We start from the raw sequence: 26,506 nt of genomic DNA, 5'->3' as shown, positions 1-26,506 counted from the left end.
ACCTGCAGCCGTTGAGTGTTCTCCACTGATACACACCATGTTTCGCTAGCGTATAACAGCACGGATTTCACGTTAGAGTTGAAAATTCGTATTTTGGTGCGTTCACTTATCTGCCTGTTTTTCCAGATATTTCTTAAACTCGCAAAGGCAGCCCTTGCTTTCTTCAAATGCCGTATAAACATATTTTTTTTGGTCCGCCCTAACCAGAGATGTCAACTTATGAAAAAAATGTAATTTTGACAGAAAAACGATTATAACTTTTGGTCGGAAAAAGATATTGAGCATATTACCATACCCATCAAAAGTTGCATTTTTTGAGCTCTAAAAGTCACCCGAAGACGACTTTTACAAGAAATCTAAAACAAAAAAGTAGATCAAAAATAATGTTTTTTTAGGTACACCCTAATCCATTTAGGTACAATTTCTCTAAATCAGTCAACTTGAGAGCAACAGAAAAAAGCTTTTTTAGCTAAATTTATTGGAATAAGCTGCGCTACAACTTTGTAGCACATAACATGTCAGTACAGTGTATTCCGAGAAATAAAAAAAATCTATTTTTTTTACATGATAGGCCACCCTATTTTTGGTAGCATAAATCTGCATCCTGGACCATAGTGCAACGCTGCACAGTAGGCCTGGCCACTTTTATCTTTGAACTACATTTTTGATGTGCTCTAAACATAAATATTGACAAGAAAAGTGACTGATACAGTCGATTTTATCCCTTTCCTGGATTATTTTACAAAATTGTTGTGCTTGTGTAGACAAGACTAGACTAAGTTATTTGAATTTTTCGTAATTTCTATTCGGTAAGATTCGGCTATTCCATAAATTTTATGGAAATGCTACTCTCATATATTATATTAATCATTTATTAAGGATGCTATGCGCAGTTGGGTCTCCACCCGAGCAACACACATGTTGTAAATCAGTTGATGATACTCATATATGACCAAATTTGGTCATATATGAGTTATTACAACCAAATCAACGCCTCGCCTTGCGAGCAAAGTTGAAAAGCAGGCCAAGTTCCAGTTGGAATGTAGAGTAGGGTGCCAATGAAATGTATGGGAAAAAATTTGTTATCGAATTTCAAAAAACGGCATTGCTCACAAGTTTCATTATTCCAAAATATGGCCCCATGCAAAATTTGAGCTCAATCGGACATGATTTAGGGGTGCCTAAAATTCAGCAAAGTTTTGAAATTTTTACCCAAAGGAAAAGTCAAAAATTGAACTTCTGTTTTTGATGCCAAATGATTAAAAAAGCATGAAAGCATGAAAATCCGATAAAAAAGTTGCTTAATGATATGAACCGTGTTTCTACATAATCAGTTTTCTTGATCTTTACATGTTATGTTTTGAATTCATGCGGTACCGCGTAAAAATGAGCCTCAGTGTAATAAACATTGCCTAGCAATCTGATAATTTTCTCCGTAAATCTGATCTCAAAAGTTTTCAAAGTCACAAAAATTTCAAAATTATGATAGTAAGATTTTGAGCACCCCTAAATCATGCCCGATGGAACTAAAATTTTGCATAGGGGCATATTTTAGGACTTAGGAAATGTTTGCGTAACGTCCGGTTTTTAATTTCGATGAAAAATTGTTTTCGCCATAAGAATTTTTTTGAAGTCCCAAAACCTTCGATTTTTTTCATAAAATTATTCTCAAAGTTTCATGCATTTTGAGTCCTTTGGCATGAAAAAAGCAAAAAATTTATTTCTCCCTTGTAAGAAGAAAAAAAAAGTTTTGATTAATTTTGAGCACTCAAATTTTGCATAGGGGGATATTTTTGGTCACTAAAACGTTTCGGTGTTAAAATTCGATGATACAAATTTTCATCATCTGAAAAAAACTCTCTATCTTGACGTTTCATGCATTTTTAAGTCATTTGGCATCAGAAACAGAAGTTCGATTTTTGACTTTTCCTTTGGTTTCCCTTAGGAAAATTTTCATGGGTAAAAATTTCAAAATATTGATGAATGTTAAGGCACCCCTAAATCATGTCCGATTGAGCTCAAATTTGGCATAGGGTCATATTTCGGGGTAATGAAGCTTGTGAGCAATGTCGTTTTTTTTTAAATTCGAAAATGTCATTTTCATTGGCACCCTAATGTAGAGCCATTGAAGAAGATGCGTTGTATTCCATAGTAAAAACCTGTCAAAGCCGTAAAATCCTTCATGTTAATAAATATCAATTTTTCAGTAGTAAGATGAGATGTCACAAATCATGTTTTTCCTCTAGATTCGGAATTCAATCTGACTGAACACGCCCCTTGCTCAACGGCCGTTGTTGCCTTTAAAGTGATATGATGTCTCTTTAATATGGCGAAATTGGCCTTTACTGTCGTCGAGGTGATTTATGTTTGAAAACAAATCTCATCCGTTACGCGGAACCGACGACCACTGAGAAGGAACGGCGCGGCACTCGTTCATGGCACATGAACAGTCGTCTCGTAAGTTCTATTTAGTGACTGGTGGTCTTCATCTGGTGGTCTGGGTCTACGAGAGCACGTCCGTCTTGTTTTGAGATTTTTCTGCCACTTCTCGGAGCAGCTGTGTCTGATACAGCGACGGGCCGGGATTTTTCAGGGGCAATGCTGAAGACGTGACCAAAAAGCTACCGACGGCTAACAGACGAAGGAAGTGAGTGAATGCATACACGACGATAGTCAGAAACAGAAACACTCACTGTATGAAGATCACGGCGAAGGATGGGAATGATGATGGTGATTTATGGCAAGCTATGGGACATTTGTTTACTAAGTGAAATATTTGATGGGTATATTAAAGAGTTGGGCTGTCTCGTGGGAATGGCATTAAATCATTTGATGGGAATTAAAGTGACCCGGATTTTTTTTGAACTGGTAGAATGGTACAAGACTGGGTGTGACGGCACACTCAGGAAACTTAATTGATTTTTGCCCATGTTGATTTACATATAAATACAAAATGAATTATTCACGACATTCGGATCTTTTTTATGGTGCTCGAGCCACCAATCACTCGCGCCTTCGATTCAATCAGACAAGTCGTTTATCATAACCAAATCTATAAACGTCTTGTCAGCCGCCTGCAGCTGAGTAGTAATGGAAATAAGCGGCACCACTCAAAAGCTATTAAACATCCTGACTGACATTCCTAGCAATGGCGCCAATAGCTGGGGATCAGCCGTAATGGTCATACTCTCGTAATAAGGATTACGCGTAATGGTAATAAATCTGCCTGTTTTAATTTCCTGAAAATGATGTCTTGATATTCTTGATGCACCACCCACCCACCAGCAACAATAAAAGTGGGCCGCCATTGTTGGCCACGGATTGACCGATACAGTGTCGAGCTGATTTTATGGATCGTTTGGAATAATACAAAACTGGATTACCACATAAAAAGTTCTGGCGTTTCAAAATGGCTTACTTTATTTCATTTTTTTCACGATTGAAACGCAGTTTAAGCTTGTAAGAGTTTCTATCTCTTTGTATATCCAATCGTCAAATTAAAAATAATCGAACCCGGCTTCCAAACGTATATTCATGCAGATTTCAGATAATAAAACCAAGGGTAGACAAAATCGGGTCACCACTATAGTCTATAGTCCTATTTCTATCATTGTTCCACAACATGTAGTGATTGTAATTCCCATTAAATCTCTCCCTTACTTGCTCCGTAGAGTGAGCGACAAACAACAGTAGTCAGCAAGATTAAAGCGAATTTGCTGTAAGTGGCGCTAGTAAACCGTGTGTGCCACCCGCGGAGAGTTTTGCGGCGGCCTACAGAGCGCCATCCCCCATCACTTCTGAGGCTCTACTATCGCCACCGGAGCCGCTAGAAACTATCCCGATCTCTTGGTTCGCAATTTATCACTGTCACAAATGCACTAATTTGCATATTGCATGCGCGCTGCCTGTGTGTGCGGTTGCTCTAAGCCGGCACTCGCTCGCGCTCGACATGCCGAAAGGCGACAAAACTGCTGCAACACTGCTAATGCGACTGCATATGTTCCGTGCAGAGGCAACTATGCCTACGATCGCGGAGGAGGAACCTATGGCGGTACATGCCCAACAACGTGTAGACTGTACCTAGATATGGATAACGCACGGATGGCGATTCTGCTGCCTACAGCAGCATTGCGATGCGATGGCGTGAACACTGATTGGCCGGGATGTCACTACGGAATGACGGTTGAGGGTAGGATTGATAATGCTTTTCTCATTCGAGGCACGCTACCTGCACTCGGTTGATACGATCTTGTAATCATTTATCCAAATTGAAATGGAATTCAGGCCATGGGGAATAAAATGGGATCTTCTTTTGTTTCTTGATTCTTTGCGTTGCATTGTATAAGTTGATTTAGCGCAGTAAAATGCTTGTGAGGATTCTAGGTCAGGATATAAAATAGTATTTAGTTTCGAGCTGTTTGTCATGCTAGTGAAGGTTAATGTTTCAAATGGCGTTGGTGCATTACATGCCCATTATAGGCGACAAAACGTGTATAATAATTAAAATATTAGTTTTAAGAAATCCATTAATTTCAATTATTGTAAATTGCTTTTTTCGACAGAAATTTACTTTCTAATTGAATGATTTGTTTGAAAATCTACAATTTTCACAATTCTGAGATGACAACAAAACCTGTAAAATAAATTATTGACAATTTCAACAATGCTTGAGAGCATTTTCAGTTCGGAGTTGCAACAAATGTTACCGTGTGGGACCGAAATCCGTCCACCTCTTGAAATATCAATAAATTAGAGGTGGTAAAAGGTACTTAACTTAGAAATAATTTATCTTGTCCTGTTCAGATACTTGACAATAAGCTTTTAGGGCAAAGAAATGGAGAGTAGGCTTTGAAATTAAAACAACAAAAATCAAAAACATATCGCCACAGACGAATTCTGGCTACTTTATTGAATTATACGTTTCACTGATGCCTTCTGAGAAGCCTAATTAGGGCGTTACAAATATTTAATTCAAATTATGTCCTACTGGTCTCCAAAAGGTCAAGGGGGGGGGGACAATATAAATATTAAAATGAAAAAAATCGATAAAACTCCTCGGATTTGTTAAAGAATGTTTTGAATATCCTCCGAATTTTTTTTTTGTTGCCCCCTCAAAATATTTTTTTTGGGCGAAAAAACCGTGGGGGGAGGCATTTAATATTTGTATCGGCCTTATCATGACTAAAGATTCGCAACCTCGATTAAAATCGACTACCAACTACTGAAACGACGATTCAATAAGCATTGTCTATGGAGTAAAAGCTCTTGAATATTTCATCCAGTCATACGCCCCAGCAGCAGTCATTGACTCAGTTGTGTCGATAAATTTATTGTGTGTTTTATTTTTTTTTGTATTATGTTTTTTTATATTTTCTGCTGATTGTCATTTAGCGCAAGATTATTTTCGCTCTCATTCGCTCCGGTAAGTAAATATATAAATTTCTTGATTTGATTTCTGAAGTTCCTTTTAAAATAAATATTTGAACTACTCGTCACACAGGCAACATGAAGATACACCATGACAGCTGTGGCAAATTCCAATGGAAAGCAAACTGACCCGGCAGGTGTTCATAGATTGATGAAAGTGCATGAAATTAAAATATGATAATAATTATAATAAAAATTTTGATACAATAAATTTACACAGCATTTTCTATAACAAAACATCCGAAACTGATTTCAAAGAATAAAATATTAACAGTAAACGATATGGTACCACCTTTTTATATCTTTATAATCCCATATATGTTTTATCATGAAACGGCGTCAAGACGTATCACGGCGTATCACTGCGTCAAGATATATTGTTTTTCAAAAAAAAAAAAAAATGTTCTGGAAAATGACCCTCCTGTTATGTGAATTATACTTAACCGCCCATTACGCAAATAATTAATTAGGCGATAACAGTATACCGTAGGCTCCACATCATTTACATAGAAGTTCACTTCCCAAGTAACATTTTAAGTTTTATAACGCTCTTGAAGACCATAGTTTACTCTACAGGAGTGTCATAAAACCAGTATAAAACCAAAATGTTACTAGGGTTATATTTTTTATATATGATTATAAGTATGGAATATAGTGAAATTTATCATCAAAAACTGTATAAATTGTATTTCTGATATGGCGCAGGATTATGCGGGCGATCTCCCCGCTCACCAAGTGACGAAGTGCCACAATTAGAATAATGTAAAATTCAACCTCACCATAGGTATCAACTGTCATACAAACCTGAAACGACCTGTACATGGTAAGGGAAAGCCCCTATTCAAACCAGCCCAAACCATCGGACGACACCCAAAATATGAAATAAAATCGACTGAGCGTGGCGGAGCAATGTTTTTGAACCACCCTAATTATTAGTTTTCTGTCACCGGTGCCGGTGTTTACGATCGATTTTTATTCAAAAGTATCCGTAGAGTTACTGTGATATGAAATAATCTATTTTTAATCTTCCTTGGACGTTCTAAGGCTTCCAAACTATCCTCAAGTTCAGGACATGAGGTATACAGCTGCTTAGAAGCCTTGTTCAAAGCTTCGATATGCATTCAATTATATCCATTACATCTCCTGAAAAATTACCACAAAACCTTAAGATCGTTTAGAGATATTCTGCGTCATCCAAACTGTCCTAGAGCCGACAATATGATGATCTACAGCTGAGATTTGAGTTTTGAGATATTCCGGGTAATCCAAATCGTCCTTGAGACGCAGTACTCGTAGCTCCAATATGCATTCAATTATATTCATTACACCTCCTGGAAGGTCAACAGGCATCGTAAGATAGCTTTGTGATACTTTGGGTTATCGAACTGTCTTTGAGTTCGGAACTTGAGATCTACAGCTACAAAAAATATTTTGTCAGTACTCAAAGCTTCAATATGCATTCGATTATATTATTAATTAGATCAGCAGTTCTCATCCTTTTTCTTGAACTTTCTTTGAACTTTTGCATTAATTGAGGTACCCCTTTTTGCTGTAAATGAAAATAAGCGTAGATAATATATATGAAAAACGGTCCTGAAAACTAACGGGATATATGACTCTCGATGAAGTTGGCTGACATTTTCATTATTCCGTGAAAAATTTCAATTCAAAGTAAATTTACACATCAAGCTTCCTACAGGACTTTTTTTGTCTATTGGAGACTTCTAAGCAGAGTGTAAAATAATCGAAAATGTTTGCTGAAGTCCACCTTTCTTCACTTATCAGTTCACTTCCAGGCACATTCATAGTCAGCTCTGGACTGTCAATATTCGGCAAAATATTAGTGATTGAATATTTATGTACATTTTACAAATCGATAAATTATCTGAAATCTGAACATTTATTTCATGAGTTAAGTAATTCATCACATAGAACTGAATCCGATTTGCATCCGCGAGGCACTTTCAACGGTAAACATCAATATTAACAATGTTAATTAAGTTTTTTTCTGCACATAGTAAGCACACTCAGTGACAGTCAAATGAATGAGTTGGTGGAGGAGTCATCTGACAATGTCATTCTATGTTTTGAATAATCATGCGATGTTTGTCAAAATTCGGACTGAAGTTGCTTCATGAAGATGAATATTTTAAGCTCTGCTTCTAAGCATCTTGAAGGGAGGTTTCAGAACCGCTTGAAAGGCGGTTTTCGAGCCATTTAAAAGGATGATTCTGAGCTTTTTGAAAGTATGCTTCCAAGCTTCTTGAAAGAAGAATTCCGAGCCTCTCCAAGGGAAGCTTCCGAGCCTCTTGAAGGGAAGCTTCAAAGCCTGTTGAAGGGAGGCATCTGGGCCTCTTGGAAGGCGGCTTTCGAGCCCTTGAAAGGGGACTTCAGAGGCTCTTCATAGGAGGCTTCCGAGCATCTTGAATGGAGACTTTCGAGCTACTTGAAAGGCAGCTTTCGAGTCACTTAAAATAAGGGTTCCGGGCCTTTTGAAAGTACGCTTCCAAACCTCTAGAAAGAAGAATTCCGTGCCTCTTGAAAGGATCCTTCAGAGCCTCTTGAAAGTAGGCTTCCAAGCCTCTTGAATAAAGAATACCTGATACTGATAGATTACTTGATAGGAGGCTGCCGAGCCACTCGTAGGAAAGCTTCCGAACCTCTTGAAAGGCAGCTATAGAGCCACTTAAAAGGAGGTTTCCGAGCCTCTTGAGAAATGAGGCTTCCGAGCATCTTGAAAGGAGCCTTCGAGCTGCTTGGATGAAAGCTTCCGAGAAGCGTAAAAGGATGCTTCCAATTATCTCGCAACGAAGCAACGAAGATTTTCCAAAAAAAAGTCTTGATCAAATGGAGGATTCCGTTTCTTCAGACTCTTTTAGTTAGATTTAAGTTTCGAAGTATGTTGTACACTATCGGGGTTGTGGATGAATAATGATCCTACCAAAAGCCTTCTGTTCCTAGGGAGGTGCCTTCGACTCGCTATTCCTGGGCGAGTGAGATTGGATGGACTGTATGTGGTGATCACAGTCCCGACACAAACGAACTCTGCCACAATTACGGCCTTTCTTCCTCGATTCTCGGTTCCAATAATTAACACACGCGACGTACAAAGCAATTACACATTTTATTTGAACTAGACTCAAACTACATTCAACATTTATTTAGACACTTAAGCACTAACATTTTATTTCTTACAACACTAACATCAATTGACTTTCATCTAACGGAGTACAATTCGACCGACCAACCAGAGTATCTACGAATAAGTAACTTAAAGCTTAATCGATTCCACTGAACCCCACCACACGATCGGAACCTCTAACTCCGACACCTAACGACGGACATCCTGACGGCATCGTTCCGATCTCTCTTCTCGCAGTTCTTTCTTCAGGGCCAGGGGCGTTATTAGGAAGGGTCCATCATAAACAAACACATTATGCAATATTTTGTTTCGAAAAGGTAGATTGCATTGAAGTTTTGTTTAAATTTGCTCATTCGACGTTTTGTCCTATTGTCCCGTAACTCATTCGTTCTCGAAATTGGTTCTGATTGCTCAATTGAGCTCAGAATTACAAAAAGGGCAGTTTCAGAACAATTTCACAGAACGTTGTACGACGATTAAATGAACTTTTACTTAGCTTTTGGCTGATTTATTAGGAGCTGGTTTGTGTATTTTTGGATTTAGTGATCGAATCGTATCAACCGAAAACTATATAAAAGTTAATTTAATCATCATATAATGTTCTGAGCAATTGTTCTGTAGCATATCAACTGCCGTTTTTGCAATTCTGAGCTCAATCGAGCAATCAGAACCAATTTCCAGATCGAATGAGTGACGGAGGTGTATTTTCTTATATATTTTGGCTGAAATCCCCGAACAAACATCAAATCAAGTGCGCCAGCTTATGCAACAAGCGATTGAGCTGAAATTTTGAGAGATTGATTTTCACACCCAAAGACACAATCCTGAAGGGTGCCCCGTGGAATTCGACAACTTTTTGTTTCCTGGGCCAGTCTAGTATTCAATCACATTCATTAGATCGCCTGCACTTGAAATCTACAGCTGCGAAAGTAGCTCTTTTGTCATTCATAGTTTGTAAATGTGTTTAACCATGTGCATTAAAGCTCCTGGATGGTCAATATACATCGTAAGATAGTTTTGTTTTTATAGATTCTGCATCATCTAAACCTTTCAGGACTACAACTGTATTGAAGGCTTCTTTCGTTGCTCAAAGTTTCGATATACTATAACAATATGCATTACATCATATTCTAGATTGTACAACATTTTCTTGAGTGCAGGACTTGCGATCAACAGTTGTGATTGTATTGTTTTTCGCTTCTCAAGGTTTCAATACATGTTAAACCATTTCCATTAAATCTCCTGGAAGATTTAGGTAGCGACAAAGTAGCGTTTCTTGTCATTCAATGTCTCGAAATATGTTCAAATTTGTTTATCACATATATTGGAAAGTAAAAAATATCGATAGATTGTTCTGGGATAGTCTGAGTAATCCAAACTTTTCTTAAGATCGTGGCTTGCGATCAACAGTTGATAGTAGCTTTTTTCCTTGCTCAAAATTCTGATACGTGTTCAATTCCTTAGATTACCTGCAGGTGTGCTTAAATGTTCTTGGTCATCCAAACTATCCTTGAGGAGCAATCAACAGTTGTAGCAGTCGTTTATTCACTACTCAAGCTTCTGATACGTATTAAACTATATCCATTGCGTCTCCTGAAAATCTACAGACATCGTAAGATAGTTACGGACAGATAGTTTTGGCTTATCCAAATTATACTTTTATACGGCACTACAAATTTACAGTTGCTAAGAAATATTTTCTCAAAGTATGTGATTATTACAGTTGAACGTGTGTTGGAGCTCGGAGACGAGCCAGCCTTGGGCTTTGAGTTTTTGAAAAATCAACTGCTTTAGCCATATATGTTCTGGAGTCAATGACGGTTTGCATAACCCAGGAACCGGGTACCAGATGCTAACCTCCCTCCCCCATACAGCAGAAATAGTATTCTTCGATCTGGTAAATCAAGCCAGATTTCCCGACGAATGGCGACTCAGCCACGTCATTCCGATCCTGTAAAACAGTATCTTCTCCATTGACACTGTTAATTACTGGCCTATCTCGCTGATCTCCTGTGTATCAAATGTAGTGGTTGGTGAACCGTGGGCTGCGTGAAAAGCTTGATTGAAGATTTGGTTTCCGTCAACACGCCTCCCATCTGGGGTATGGCGCTAGGTCGTACATCGCCGAAGTAGGAGTCGTACTCCAAAGCGCCTGTGACCAAGGGGAATACGTCGATCTTGTTTATCTGGTTATTATAATGGCATTCAACTGCACTTGGACCCCACTAGTGCTTAAGCAGCTGGTGGACTGGGGTTTAACTGGTAACATTCCTGATTTTGTTCACAACTTCCTCTTCCACAGGTCCTTCCAAATCTTTATCTGCAGCTGCGCCTTCAGGATCTACCCACATGAGACTGGGGCTCCGCAAGGATCTGTTCTGGTAGTGATCCTGTTTCTGGTTCCCATAAATACGATCTTCAACGTCCAAGAACATCCATATCTTCGTTTACGCAGACTCTCGGCCAAGTTTGTCGATGGAAACTCCTCATCGTGGAAGACGACTTTTTTAAATTTAATTGAAATTAAATTATGAGATAAATAATTTATTTTACCCAAAACAGTCTATATATGAGCACATAAAGTCTTCCAAATGAACCAACGATTGAACAAAGTTTTGTCGAAGTTAATTAAGCTACAAATCAAATATTCAATGGCTCCATGCCATCACTGCATCTCAACCGTTTCTTAAATAATTTGTTATATAAATAAACTGTCACCATCACCGTTGGTGATGATTGCAATGATATGCCCAACTGGCCTCCTACCGCCAACTGCTTATTTAAGTGTAGTATTAATAAATTTAGTTTTATTGTTATTATTAAATTTGCTTCATTATGATATAGGCCGTCGCTATCGCAGTCAACAGATTCTAGTCTGATCCGAATGCAAGCAAAATCCAGGCAACTAACTGTTGTCTAAGCTGTCGCTTACCCGCTGCGTGTCGTGTTACACTCACTGCAGTGGTCGATCTTATAGCTAAATAAATAAAATCTTATTTCATCTTTTACATTTTGAAATGATAGTTTAAAAAAAATCCTTGAATGAATAGCAAGGAGGTATTGTGGACTGCGTTTTAATTCCCATCACCATTGCTTACATTGGCTTTTGAAGCTATGACAAGCCCTAAACAATGGAAGGAAATACCTGTAATTACCTCACTATTATTCTTATTCTTGTTGTAATACGTCGTGAAATGACCATCACCATTATTTTTCTTGAAAACATTCAAAAGTTTTGTATAGCATTTATTCGAAGACTCTACACTGTGCGTGCCGCGGAGATAACAATTTAAATCAATTTGGGCACCGACGCGACGGGATTGTGAATCGGACCATAATGGATATGACGCTCATCGTCGTCGTTCGTTGGTTGGTCGCTTCGGTAGGCTGGAGAGGAGACGCATGGTGTTTCAATTGATACGAGTCGGACGAGATTTATTTTTGTACCCGGCTGGCGCATGGTTGACTGACGAATAATGGTTTTCGAACATCGTTGTACTTAGTCGGTGTCTGTTGCAGTTATGCAGCAGCTCAGTAGTCTCGTGCCGTTAGTCAAAGAAAACTGTTCCGTGTCGCATTATGGAAAGCAAGGCGGTGGTGATATTTCTAGTCGTCGTCGGTCAACTGGCAACGATTGGCTTGGGCGCTAACATTCTCTACATAAGCAGTGTCGCATCACCGAGCCATTTTCTATGGTTAGTTGGATGAGGTTGGCTGGTTTCAGGTAGAGTTTCCATTTCCCGGCTATTTTCGTTGTCCCGGGATTCGGGATAAACTTGTTCGTATATCCCGGGAAATCCCGGGATCCCGGGATTTTTAGATGTTTCCTTAGAAAACTTATTTTTTTGATTTAAAAACGGTTTTATTCAATATTCAGGGGTAAAGTTTATATTTTAGAAAGGCCAGATAATACAGAGTTCAAATTGGAACTCATTTCAATTCTAATTTGAATCGATTTTTTCGAAAAAAAAAATTTCAAGGAGCAAATAATATACAGGTTTTTCTCGGAAGGTAGAGTACACTTTTGGAATATATGAGAAGAAGTTTTGAATATGCATAGGTGTTTTGATAAGAATTATACAGACAGATGCACATCAATATATGTATGCTTCTACCACCGACGCATGATGACTTTTTCTTTGTCAATCCTTCTTATCGTTTGGGATCCAAGCTCTAAAACAATATTTGATGCAGCGATCTGCATTCTAGGCATAGAGTACCTGCACCGAGTGAAAATACTCTCAATGAGTTGGTGAACTAACCTCGTCCCCTATTCAGTATGATTCGGTTAGGCTGAGGAATTTTGTCCTCACTGTTGGTCATAAAATAATCGTTTAACTGGGTTTTTTACATCTTCAAAATAGAAAGTTGGTTAATCATACTAAATTAAACAGTTAAGACATTAAAATATTCTTAGATTATTTACTATGGAAAACTAAGAATCTGTAAGAAATTAAAAAAATAGGCAGAGCATCGGGGTCGGACCACTTGTACTTGCGCATGTGCTGGAAAGTTTGTTGTACGAACGGCGTTTGGAAGGACATGAATTGGATCAAGAATTGTAATGAGGCAAGAAGCTCAGGAAGACTGACTCATGTTGGGCGGCTCGAGGAGAATTTGCAAGGCGAATATCAGCTAGTTTACAGAACCTCGCTGTAGACGGGAGATTGGTAGGAAGCAGGCGCCAAATAGATGTAGCTGATCTTGTACTGTAGAAACTTGTTGTTTAATTAATAGAGAGCTGTGGCTGCTGGAAAAAGTAGTACACTATAGTATTAGCTATAGTAGTATGCTATAGGCTATAGCCCTCCATTGAGTGGTATAGGGGAATCTAATATTTTTTGTGAAGGTGTTCTATTAACTATCTACGATATTTTCATGTCTGTTCCTCTCTTACTAATTTAATAATAAGATGATATCTATTGTGCATCACAAAGAACCTGGGCTCCGTATACATGCCTGACCCTCCCAAATAAACAAACTTTAAAAAAAATCATGTCTGATGGGATATATAAAAGTATGATATGAGTTTATCATCTATGTTGGGTTTCGCGTTCTAAACAAATAACTTTTGTAAGAAGAAAAATTGCACTGTTTGCGAATCGGGAATGAAACAGTTTTTTTTTGTCCCGGGTATCCCGGGATTTTCGGGATTTAAAAAATAATATCCCGGGAATCGGGAAATCCCGAATTTTCCTAAATCCCGGGATTTTTTGTCCCGGGATGTCCCGGGATGGAAACTCTAGTTTCAGGTTCTTGGTGCAATACAGATTAGTGCTTGGAATGGCATTCGTTGTTAGTTTTGACGTCGTCGATTTTTTCTCTCTGTTGGCAGGAGTCAAGTGCTGTTCGAGAGGTTAGCCGAGGTCGGTCACAATGTGACGGTGGTGAACTTATACAAGGATGGTTTGATACGTGGCGTTCATTTGCTAAAATTAGACGGCGTGATTGATGACCTTGCTTTAACGGAAGTAGAGGACGATTACGTAGAGTTTGGCCAATTAAATGCCTTTGAAATGCATATGGCATTTGCAGAGTTGGAACTGCATGTTTGCGAGATTGCTGTGCAAAGTAAAGGATTTAAAAGACTGCTGGGAGATTCGAAGAATTTACACGTCGATTTAGTGATCCATGATCATTTGGCAGGACCATGCTTGTTGTCATTATTGCCGATATTTAATTACCCTCCTCTTATTCTGGCTTCAGCATATAATCGAATATCAACAACGTCTTCTTCTCTGGGAACTATGGTATTCCCTGGTTTTATTCCAAACCAAGTAATTGACATGGTTGAACCAATGTCCTTTTTCCAAAGATGTTTTAATTTTGTGTTATTTTGCTGGGAACACGTGTTTAGAGAATATATTTACTATCCAAAACTGGATGCTTTCATCACAATAAATCTCAATCATTCTGCAAGTGTGTCTAGCTTAGAGAAACGTTCCTTATTAGCCATTTTAAATATTTGTCCAATACTGGAGCTTTCAGAGCCATCATATAGCAGCGTAGTCCAAGCTGGTGGCTTACACATTAAACCTAAAAACCCACTCCCACCGGACTTGCTCCGAACAGTAGACATGTCAAATAACTTTATCCTGCTTTCACTTGGAACTAATGTTCGGAGTGATTCGCTTGGTTTCAAAATACTTCGTGAGCTTATAACCGCTTTGAGCACACTATCGCACATAACTTTCCTCTGGAAATTGGACTCGGAGAGTGGTCTTCCAGTGAAGCTCCCTTCAAACGTCATCACTTCAGCATGGTTTCCGCAGAGCGACCTGTTGGCCCATCCGAAAATTCGCCTCTTCATCACCCACGGTGGATTGCTCAGCATTCAGGAAGCGGCTTGGCATGGAGTTCCGATTGTTGGGCTACCCATTTATGCGGATCAATTTGGAAACGTCAATCATATGGTCGACAAAGGAATCGGACGTCGATTGTCGATATCGACCATGAAATCACATCAACTGATTGATTGCATTAATGGCGTTATGAGTAACAAGAGGTAAAAAGCGAATGATATATTTTATTTAAATAAATAAAGTTTTAATATTTTTTTCTTATTAAAGTTACAAGGAAAACGCCATTCAACTGTCAAAAGTGCTCCGCGATCGGAAGGAATCCCCCCTAGAGACTGCAATCCAGTCAATTGAATGGGTTCTGAGAAATGCGGAAACTAGCCACGTGTGGAAACAAACACTAGTGAATGTTGGATTTCTGCAGAAGTACTCGTACGATGTTGTTGCTGTATTTGCTGGTGCCACTATGTTAACGTTTATTTTTTCTCTGGTAGTTGTTTGGAACTATTTTCGCGTGCCCTTAATATTAAAGAATAAAACGAAAAATGAATGACTTTTTCCTGTAGCATGGTTTGTTTTCGTCCCAATCTCATTTTCAATATTATCCCTTCAAGTAAACAGTCAATCTTTAAGGCTGAGATAGGCAAAAATTTGTCGTTAATCAATTCATCATAGCTTTGTGAAACAGAAAGACGAAGATAATCTTCAAGTTTTCAATATAATCTTCAATTTTTTTTGCAATTTGCTATAAAGTAGCCACTGACCTGTATGGTCCTAAAACTATTTTTTTCTGACATTGCTTCGTGTTTGAGGATAGAGCACACGGTGTAAAAAAAATGGATTATTATAGAAGTTTCATGTACCTCTGTACCAATGAACCAATTATTAAAAGGATCAAAAATGTTGAAAAATCATTTATTTCTGTATTTTAAGCGTTTTGGAATTATTTATATATTGTGTCTTATTTCTAATGACCTGCCCTAATTTTCTGTGAAAAAAAATCAGAGGTGCATGATACTTCGATAATAATCCATTTTTTTACAGCGTAGAGCATAATTTGAAGTTTATTGAAAATTATTAGATATCAATAATGATTTTGAATATTAGATAAATTTGTAATCGAACTATGACAAAATAATGAAATGATCAACTCCAAAATCTTCAATTTTGATGGTCTACCAAAATGTACTCCTTATTCGCATCAAAAACAAAGACGTAGTCCTACGTTAAAATGTCACCAAAATTCAAAATATATCACCGCTGAATATTTGTTGACTGTTATTTGAAGCAATTTTGAACAACTAAATATTTAAATCTTACTTTTTTAGAATGTTCTTCAAATATAATCACGCATTTTATTTCTCTTAGTACGGAAGGGGGCCCACCTTAGCCGTGAGGTAAGACGCGCGGCTACAAAGCAAGACCATGCTGAGGGTGACTGGGTTCGATTCCCGGTACCGGTCTAGGTAATTTTCGGATTGGAAATTATCTCGACTTCCCTGGGCATAAAAGTATCATCGTGTTAGCCTCATGATATACGAATGCAAAAATGGTAACCTGGCTTAGAAACCTCACAGTTAACAACTATGGAAGTGCTTAATGAACACTAAGTTGCAAGGCGGCTCTGTCCCAGTGTGGGAATGTAATGCCAATAAGAAGAAGAAGAAGGGAAGGGGAGATGAGGGAGGAGGAAGAGGGAAGGACCGAAGGTCATTCATCTGAAAGCCAAATGACCTAAGGCTACTTCCATTTGGTCGTACAAACCGTTAGGTCCAAACACATCTGACCGAGATGACATTTGGCTGTATAAGCCATTTGACCAAATAGAACAATTTGCCGAATGAGTTCTTTGGCTAAATAGGCCATTTTACCAGAAATGCCGTTTGGCCTAAATAGTCGTTTGGCCGATTGGTTCATATAGCCGAAAATTTCGATTGTCGAAATAGTTGTTTGACAGAAAGGACCATTTGGCCGAAAATGTTATTCGTCCAAACGGGTCATATAGCCGAAAACGTCGTTGGGCAGAATAGGTCATATGGCCGAAAATGCCGTTTGGACGAACATGTCTTTTGAACATAGAAATAGTTCAGCCGAATAGGTCATTTGGTCGAAAATGCCGTGTGACGTCTGATTTCTCACTTTTCATGTTTCACAGTGCGAAGTAAGAAATGAAAAGTGGAAATGTGAGAAGCACTCTCATTTCCCATTTCTCACATTTCACATCTTGCACTTCAATAGACATTTTCAGCCATATGGTCGACATATCGACCATATGACCTGTTTGGTCAAACGACATTTTCAGTCGTATGATTCGTTCGGCCAAATGATATTTCCGGCAAAATGTCAATTTCGATCAAACGATTACTTTTTACATTCACATGAAGCATGGACGTTGAAAGATGCATACTATCGAATTCTTTATCTTTATCTTTATATAAAATACAGCGCTCAATACTTGGCGTCTGTCCCAACGCACCATCGGTTCGTTGATTTCAAGGCGGCAAATGAAAGTATAGACCGCGTAGAGCTATGGAAAATTATGGACGAGAACAGCTTCCCTGGGAAGCTTACCAGACTGACCAAAGCAACGGTGGATAGTGTGCAAAACTGTGTGAAGATTTCGGGCGAACACTCCAGTTCGTTCGAATCGCACCGGGGACTAAGACAAGGTGATGGACTTTCATGCCTGTTGTTCAACATTGCGCTAGAAGGTGTCATGCGGAGAGCCGGGTGTAACAGCCGGGGTACGATTTTCAACAGATCCAGTAAATTTATTTGTTTCGCGGATGACATGGACATTGTCGGCCGAACATTTGCAAATGTAGCAGAACTGTACACCCGCCTGAAACGTGAAGCAACGAAACGGTGAATGCGTCAAAGACAAAGTACATGCTTGTGGGCGGAACCGAACGTGAGAGGGCCCGCATGGGAAGCAGTGTTACGATAGACGGGGATACCTTCGAGGTGGTCGAGGAATTCGCCTACCTTGGATCCTTGCTAACGGCTGATAACAATGTTAGTCGAGAAATACGAAGGCGCATCATCTGTGGAAGTCGGGCCTACAACGGGCTCCAGAAGAAACTGCGGTCCAAAAAGACTTGCCACCGCACCAAATGTTTCATGTACTTACTTAATACTTGATGGGCTACAGCTCTTCGATGAACCTATGCCGAATGGAGTATCTTTCTCCACTGGACGCGATCCTGGGCTAATCGCTTCCAGTCGCCCTGAACATTGAGCGCCCTCAGGTCCTCTTCAACTGCAAAAAGCCATCGTGTACGCGGCCTTCCACGAAGCCTGCGGCCTCTTCCGGGTTCTCTACTAAATATTATCTTTGCTTGACGTTCTTCCGGCATACGAACAACGTGACTAGCCCACCGTAGTCTACCGTGTTGAATAAGCTTAATAATATCCAGCCCTTTATACACCTGGTACAACTCGTGATTCTTGCGACGCCGCCAGATACCGTTCTCCTGTTTACCGCCGAGTATTGTCCACCGCACCTTACGGTCAAACACTCTGACAGCTCTCCGATCAGCCTCCTTTAACGTCCATGTTTCATGGCCGTATAAAGCCACCGGAAGAATCAGAGTAGTATACAGCGCGGGTTTGTTTTCGTTTGCAGCCTACGGGACTTAAGCTGGTTACGAAGTCCGTAATAAGCCCTATTTGCAGCTGCAATACGCATTTTCACCTCGCGGGTAACATCATTATCGCACGTCACTAATGTTTCAAGATACACAAATTCTCATACCACTTCAAATGTTTCACCACCCAGCACCATTTCGCTACCACCACCACTAATGAACCCACGTTGATTGCCAGCGACCATGTACTTCGTTTTGCTGGTATTGATCGTGAGTACAATCCTCGCTGTCTCCCTCTTAAAAGGCACAAAAGCCTCATCAATCCCGATAATATCGATATCGTCCGCAAATCCCAGGAGCATATGCGATCTTTGATAATGGTGCTGCTTCTTTGCACATCAGCTCTCCTAATCACTCCTTCGAGCACTATATTGAACAGTAGATTCGAGAGTGCATCGTGCATCACCCTGCTTTAATCCATCCAAGGTAACAAATGACGTCGATATTTCATCCGCAACCCTTACACTTGATTTCGATCCGTCCAAAGTTATACGAATCAGCCGTATCAGTTTCGCCGGAAAACCATGTTCAAGCATAATTTGCCATAATTCATTCCGTTTCACTGAATCGTAAGTCGCCTTGTAATCAATAAACAGATGATGTGTCTGCAAGTTGTACTCCCGGAATTTATCAAGTTTCATGTACAAGACGCTAATACGACCGGTTGTCCTCTACGGATATGAAACATGGACAATGCTCGAGGAGGACTTGCAAGCACTCGGAGTATTCGAGAGACGGGTGCTTAGGACCATCTTTGGCGGTGTGCAAGAAGACGGTGTGTGGCGGCGAAGAATGAACCACGAGCTCGCCCAGCTCTACACCGGAAGGGGCAGGGGCATGTTGCAAGAATGCCGGACAGCAACCCTGCAAAGATGGTGTTCGCTTCCGATCCGGCAGGTCCGAGACGGCGTGGTGCGCAGCAAGCGAGGTGGTCAGACCAGGTGCAAAACGACTTGGCGAGCGTGGGGCGCATTCGAGGATGGAGAGATGCGGCCTCGCACCGTGTATTGTGGCGTCAAATTGTTGATTTAGTGTTATCTGTTTAGCGGAAAATGGTGAATGGCGCAGACGCATGAATCACGAGTTGTATCAAGTGTACAAAAATGCAGACATCGGCAGGTTGATGAAATACATGGACATGGACATGTAGTGCGTATGCAGGAAGAAAGACCAGCAAAAGCTATGTTTAGCAGAGAACCTGGAAGAGAACGTGTAAGGGATGTATGTAATTTGGGAATAAACCCTAAGGCTGGTACAAGTACTTTGTTACAGCTTTTATTTACACTCACAAATACGCATTTCGCAATCAGTTCATGCACCGTGCGTCTCCACCATCCGTTAAGTTATTGAAAATTTTATTAAAGGGTCTACATTTATTTCGTAAGAGATTTTTCAGGGATTACCTTCTTGGCAAATTTTGAGGGAAACTGAATTGTAGGAATTTCTGTATGATCTCTTAAAAAAATTACGGTCTCCTAAGTTTAATGGAGATTTGTGGATTCTAACTTTTTGCAGTTAGTCTGAATATCTAATGAGCTCCAGAATCGATCGAAGTGTGCCGTGCTGCGAGTTGACGCGATTATTTTTCCTCTGTCTTGCTTCAGTCACTTTTTCGGATTTTGATATTCTCGTGATATAAATAATTGGAAGATAACTAGAATGTAAATGAATAAAAATTGAAGTGCGCGTTAGTGATTTTAGTGTTTTAGTGGAAAAAAAATCATTCATTAGTAAAACAAATCCAACCGAAGTGTTCCTATTGCATGGAGTTAGAGTTGATTTGTATTCTTCTTAATTGAAACAGCAAACATTAACGAATCGTTTGCCATTTTTTTTTATACGTACATATCTGTAACTTATGTGGAGTAGGGCAGTTCGAGTTTTGGGTGTGTTTGGGAGCTCTGGTTCCCGTGTATCTGTCGGCATTTTTTTTGATAATTTGGGGATCGTGGCATAGTTCCTGGCGGTTTGGTTGGGATTCGGGGGTTACACGAAGGCGGATTATGTTTGTGCAGGAAAGATTTGAAGTTTTAAGTACGTGAACGGTGGATGACTCATTGGTTTTGAGTCGATTTGGCACTACTAAATTGAAATTAATTGTACCAATTTAATCATTAAAATTTTAAAATCGTCTCAACATTGATGGGTTGTTTGTAGGGTTTATTTATACAGATCCGGGAGTGGATTGTGAAAGTTGTAGGAGAGCTTGAACAGCTTCTGATTTCTTCCCATTCTGGTTCTCATATACTCCTAGATTGCCTTTGCGCCGCCCTTGGAGTCGCCGACGGGATTCCTGGATTCACTTGTCATAAGACGAGTTTGTACCTTCCCATTTAATTCCACCGCTTTATTGTACCTTGACAGATACGTACTTCGACCTCAACAGTAAGGTCGTCTTCAGTGTCTCGTACTTGACTCGACTTGAAGAAAATGATCGCAGCTTACATTATGGAAGAAGATGATGAGAATATTTGTTGAATCAGTGTTATCAATAAACCAAAGCCCGTTTATTTTAAATGCACCGTGTCGAAATGTTTCTCCATAATCTGCGATCTACATGGACTTGTATTTAGATAAACTTTTTGTTTGGGGGAACCTTCATATCGATATTTTGGGTATGTTAGGCTTCCGTTACACCCTAGAGATAAGACGTACGACTGCAAAGGAAACCATGTTGAAGCCACGAGTTAGCCACATGATATACGAAACAGTACTTGATTTTGAAACAATGTAATGGTTAACCGTTGAAGTGCCTAATAAATTGTAGGATGCAAGCCGGCTTTGAACATAATGAGATCTATTTATATTGGCAATCTCATACCCCACTGTGACATTGCCGCCTTGCAGCTTTGTGTTCATTGAGCTCTTCAATTATTAACTTCGAGAGTTCTGAACCAATTTACAATTTTTGCATGCGTGTATCAAGAGGCTAACACGATTATACTTTTCTAGACCCGACTGGGAATCGATCCCAGCGTGCATCTGCTTGGTCTTGCTTTGTACTGCTATTCAAGCCTCCACACAACATAATGAGATATAATGGTAGTAAATGAGTTTAGAGATGGGCAAAACGGATCACTTCGATGAACGGATCAGACCTGGGTTATTCATTCTAACGATCCGGATCTTTCTCCCGGATCGGATCCTTAGAACTCAATGCAGTAAACAGTTCGCCATTCAGGCTCACACTTTTGAACCGTACTGACAATAACTTCACCATTTATTGTTAACAAGCGGATGTAGTAAAAACAATGAACTTTTTATTTTATCATTTCCTTACAAATGGTCAAATAATTTGCTGATCTGGTGAACCGGATCTTTTTCAAAAATGATCCATGAATCATTCACTCACTTCAGAGTTCCAGATCATTTAAACGGTTCCGGATCTGAACGCCCATCTCTAAATGAGTTCATGAATATGTTTTCAAAATACTTAATTGATTCACTGTAGATAAATGGAAACGTAAGAAAAAATCATATCTGACGAAATTAAAAACATGTGAAAATACAAAGTATCTTATTCCAGAAAGGCAGACCATATCATCATTTTTTTTAGGATCCATCGTCAGCAGTCGTGGTACCGTGACAGTCATGCGACCGTCTTTTGGTCGATGTTGATGTTTGCCAGCCGAGCTGTTGTACATAAAAACAAGCACGCTGCGCTGCCTGTGGGGGTGACGTACGTGCGAATGTCGGCATGAATGGTTCGAAATGCGGTATAGCAATAGAGAGAACGGGTGGAAAATTGGGTGGAATGTTAGGAATCCGCACGTTGCTGCTGCCGTGTCGACTCGCGCTGACAAACGCTCAAACTATCACGAAGGTGCACCAAAATCAAAAGAAGACCAAATGGTCCGCGGCAGCGATTGTGGTGTTTTATGTACAACACAGCGGAGCGATTTGATCCAACATACCTAGATGGTGCTCCGTAAGTGTTTCTCTCTTTCTCGCGGTTCTGCGGTTTGACTGATAGCGCTGCTGCCCTACACCGTGGCGACCATTGAGGAAAATGTTGCGAGCGAATGTGACCGGACGACGGCGGAAGACGTCGCGACGATGACGGTTAGAGGGACTAGATGGTATGAGGACGAAGGTAGTCACATGTTCATATCGGTGCTTTCCCAGTTGGTTGGTGGTATTAGCGAGAGCCGAAAGAGAGTTGCGGCTTTTACGACGGAAATGGGCTGTCGCGAAGAGGGAAAGTCTCCGAGAGAACGCTTCATGGTATGGGTAGGCGTGGAGAGTTATGCTCGCACAGAGGATTCCTTCGAGAAAGGTGGAAGCGGATCAGGATGAGAGCAGCCGTTAAGGATAACGCGTATAAGCTCGTTGTTAGGCTTGCTCGCTCTCTGCGAGATGTTATCACTCTCTCAAACATGTGCACGTTCAAATAATTCTAATGGATAAGTTGAATTTGTAAATATATTATTATTGATTAGTAGTTTTTTAGATATTTTTTTTTGTTTTTCATTGCTGACACATTTTATGCATTTCTTTGGATTTGAAGAATATAAGTTCAATCAAGTAGGGTTTGTCAAAAAAACCTAACGAATTCCGAACGCTACACTATACATATTTATCAAAAGAATTTTTGATTGTTCGAAGAACTTGAGAATCGAGAGTAACATCAATGGCTCCGGGATTTGAAGTAAAAACACGGAGTAAACATATTCCAGTGTGTAAATCAAACCGGCCGTTTAACGTCACGTCAATAGAATCATGCGGAGAGAACCCGACAACTGACTGATGATACGATACATGCTCTTTGATTTTGATGGTGCCTTTACCCAATGTTGTGAAAGCGAAAAGAGGTCATTGCATTTCCATTGATCGATTTATCAGAGCTTGCCGTGCCTTGGATGGGTCGAGATGTTGTTGTTGATGATGATATTCTTTTTGGTGTGTTACAGAAGGATGCGGTTGTCCGTCGTCGTTGGTGTGGTGATTGACAGCCGTGGGTCATCCAAACCCCCACCCAGCCCACCGACGACTGGGAGGGTTTTTGGGTTTTTGTAAACGATGACTGGGAAATTGAAAACGAATTGGAGGGCGGTAATTTTACAATGCTGTGTGCTGCGGAGCAGTCGAACTAGTAAAATCTTGCATTGATCGTGAATCTCTTTGCCGTTAACTATAAATTTGCACAATGGGGATAACGGGTAGTCAAACTCGTTTCAATGGAATCATATTGATTGGGAATCACTTAAACCATAAATGGTTGGAAATGTGCAATAGTATGAATACGTAGTGCCGTTCTCCACGTTTAATTGACTTTTAATGTGTCTATCGAATTGTGCAGATGTGCTTGTGCTGCTAATGAAATTGATGCTCCACATGTTGGCAGAAGCCAGGGGTGGGTGTCGGGAGTGTATCGCATGAATCGGGCATAGCGCAGCCAGTTATGGCAGGATAGCAGTGTCAATTTTTGCATAAAAGATTTATTGCTTAATCGATTTATGGGTGTACTGCGCTCTGTGTCCGTGGTATTTGGAATACAGCGTGGATTGTCGATAATTATCGACAGATGACTGTACTTAAGCTTTGAAAACGTTTTGTTATAAAGTTTTATAAGTTTATTGCTATTGGTATTGATGGTATGGATATGGATGGCGATGGTTATTGATCGTATGACTACTTTTTATTGCCAAATGTAAATATATAAATTTTGCATAGATAATTTGAACATTTACAAAGAAATTGGCTGATGACTTGCTGATTTGGTAAAATTCGTTCATGTCTTGTACGATAAAAATAGGATTTTCATGCAGCTCCTATTTCTTTTTTGGAGGTTACCACAAAATGGAAAATTTTGAAAAGGTCCGCAATAAGTATGTTATGATTGATAAAGGGGCGCGCCTTTGATGAGATAACTCTCAGCGAAGGGTTTGAATATCAGGACGTTGTCATAATACTTTGTTCTTTCTGAGCCTTCAGTGAAAAACAAAACAAAATCTGTATTGAAACCGATACTGCATTACTTCTCAATAGGAATGGTGTAATTCGACATGCACTTATAAACACTAAGGATACAAGTAGGTAATGCTACAAAAGATCTAATAACTGGTCGCAGTCGCACACCCGAAGAGGCTCGGAAGCCTCCTTTCAAGAGGCTCGGAAGCCTCCTTTCAAGAGGCTCGGAAGCCTCCTTTCAAGAGGCTCGGAAGGCTCCTTTCAAGAGGCTCGGAAGCCTCCTTTCAAGAGGCTCGGAAGCCTCCTTTCAAGAGGCTCGGAAGCCTCCTTTCAAGAGGCTCGGAAGCCTCCTTTCAAGAGGCTCAGAAGCCTCCTTTCAAGAGGCTCAGAAGCCTCCTTTCAAGAGGCTCGGAAGCCTCCTTTCAAGAGGCTCCGCAGCCTCCTTTCAAGAGGCTCGGAAGCCTCCTTTCAAGAGGCTCGGAAGCCTCCTTTCAAGAGGCTCGGAAGCCTCCTTTCAAGAGGCTCGGAAGCCTCCTTTCAAGAGGCTCGGAAGCCTCCTTTCAAGAGGCTCGGAAGCCTCCTTTCAAGAGGCTTTGAAACCTCCTTTCAAGAGGCTGGGAAGCTGGGCTCGATAATCTTCTTCCATGATGCTTGAAAGTCTCCTTTCAGGAGGCGCGAAAGTCTTCTTTCAGAGCTTCGCAAACCCAATATAGCGAGTCTACCCAGCTCGGACGAGATGCTCAGAAGCCTCATTACAAAAGCTTCGGAAACCTCCTTTCAATGGTTTTGAAACCTCCAAAAGTCCTCGAATATTTCAGACATCTTTTTTGAGGGCCATATATTCAATTAGTGGCACGGCAAATGCTGGGTAAAGCGTACCATTGGTACTTCGCGTACCTGAAGGAATAAAATAGACCCCATCTCGCGGTCCTTAGCCTCTTACCCAGCAACTCCTATCCCTACCTCCCCGCGGTGCTGGCCGGGATACGAGCAACCTTAGGGAAGATCGGGTAACCAACCCCGGTGGGAACTATGGTCGTATGCTGACAGGGAAGGGGGTTTGCTCCTTCCGGAGGTGCAAATCTTATTGAGCGTCTGTTTTCCATGTCAGGATCGGCTCACAACAGCGTCTGTTCTCCATGTTAGGGGCGGCTGATCATCGTCCGAGTGTCAGCGAGGGACTCTAAGTGAAACTGTGCACCATGGTCCACCGGAAATAAGGAGGAATGGTCCTCCGGAAATTTAAGGGGTTTGGTGTCAGGCCCTGCAAGTCAGCCTTTAAAAATCATAAGCAACGAACAATCAACAAGAGAGTACGGACCGGAACCATCGGCGAAGACCACTGCGACGAAAAGGGACTAGCGATTGGAAACTCGGTTCGTGGAACTGCAAATCTCTCAACTTCATCGGGAGCACACGCATACTCGCCGATGTGCTCAAGGACCGTGGATTCGGCATCGTAGCGCTGCAGGAGGTTTGTTGGAAGGGATCAATGGTGCGAACGTTTAGAGGTAATCATACCATCTACCAGAGCTGCGGCAACACACGAGCTGGGAACAGCTTTCATAGTGATGGGCGATATGCAAAGGCGCGTGATCGGGTGGTGGCCGATCAATGAAAGAATGTGCAGGTTGAGGATCAAAGGCCGGTTCTTCAACTTCAGCATAATCAACGTCCATAGCCCACACTCCGGAAGCACTGATGATGATAAGGACGCATTCTACGCGCAGCTGGAACGTGAGTACGACAGCTGCCCAAGACACGACGTCAAAATCATCATAGGAGATTTGAACGCTCAGGTTGGCCAAGAGGAGGAGTTTAGACCGACTATTGGAAAGTTCAGCGCTCACCGGCTGACGAACGAAAACGGCCTACGACTAATTGATTTCGCCGCCTCCAAGAATATGGCCATTCGTAGCACCTACTTCCAACACAGCCTCCCGTATCGGTACACCTGGAGATCACCACTGCAGACAGAATCACAAATCGACCACGTTCTGATTGATGGACGGCACTTCTCCGACATTATCGACGTCAGGACATATCGTGGCGCTAACATCGACTCTGACCACTATCTGGTG

General features: G+C 40.6%; 2 protein-coding genes across 5 annotated transcripts in view; one reads left to right on the top strand and one right to left on the bottom strand.

Annotated features, from left to right (window-relative positions):
- LOC134226306 (protein kinase C-binding protein NELL2-like) overlaps positions 1-26,506 on the bottom strand; it is a 383,009-nt gene that overhangs the window by 65,301 nt on the left and 291,202 nt on the right. The gene's annotated exons all lie outside the window — the stretch shown is intronic.
- LOC134221388 (UDP-glucuronosyltransferase 2B17-like) lies at positions 12,094-15,421 on the top strand. Its single transcript, XM_062700580.1, has 3 exons — positions 12,094-12,264; positions 13,905-15,074; positions 15,139-15,421. Exons 1-3 carry the CDS (start codon positions 12,149-12,151, stop codon positions 15,419-15,421), a joined length of 1,569 nt encoding a protein of 522 aa, XP_062556564.1. The 5' UTR covers positions 12,094-12,148.

The sequence above is a fragment of the Armigeres subalbatus genome, chromosome 3 (assembly GCF_024139115.2).
Source record: "Armigeres subalbatus isolate Guangzhou_Male chromosome 3, GZ_Asu_2, whole genome shotgun sequence".
Taxonomy (NCBI): domain Eukaryota; kingdom Metazoa; phylum Arthropoda; class Insecta; order Diptera; family Culicidae; genus Armigeres; species Armigeres subalbatus.
Note: the sequence above shows the minus strand (reverse complement) of the source record. Positions and strands in the feature narration are given on the sequence as shown.

Coding starts and splice junctions, on each gene's coding strand:
- LOC134221388 (XM_062700580.1), top strand. CDS start 12,149: ATGGAAAGCAAGGCGGTGGTGATATTTCTAGTCGTCGTCGGTCAACTG. Junction 12,265..13,904: donor TCACCGAGCCATTTTCTATG/GTTAGTTGGATG, acceptor CTCTGTTGGCAG/GAGTCAAGTGCTGTTCGAGA. Junction 15,075..15,138: donor GGCGTTATGAGTAACAAGAG/GTAAAAAGCGAA, acceptor TTCTTATTAAAG/TTACAAGGAAAACGCCATTC.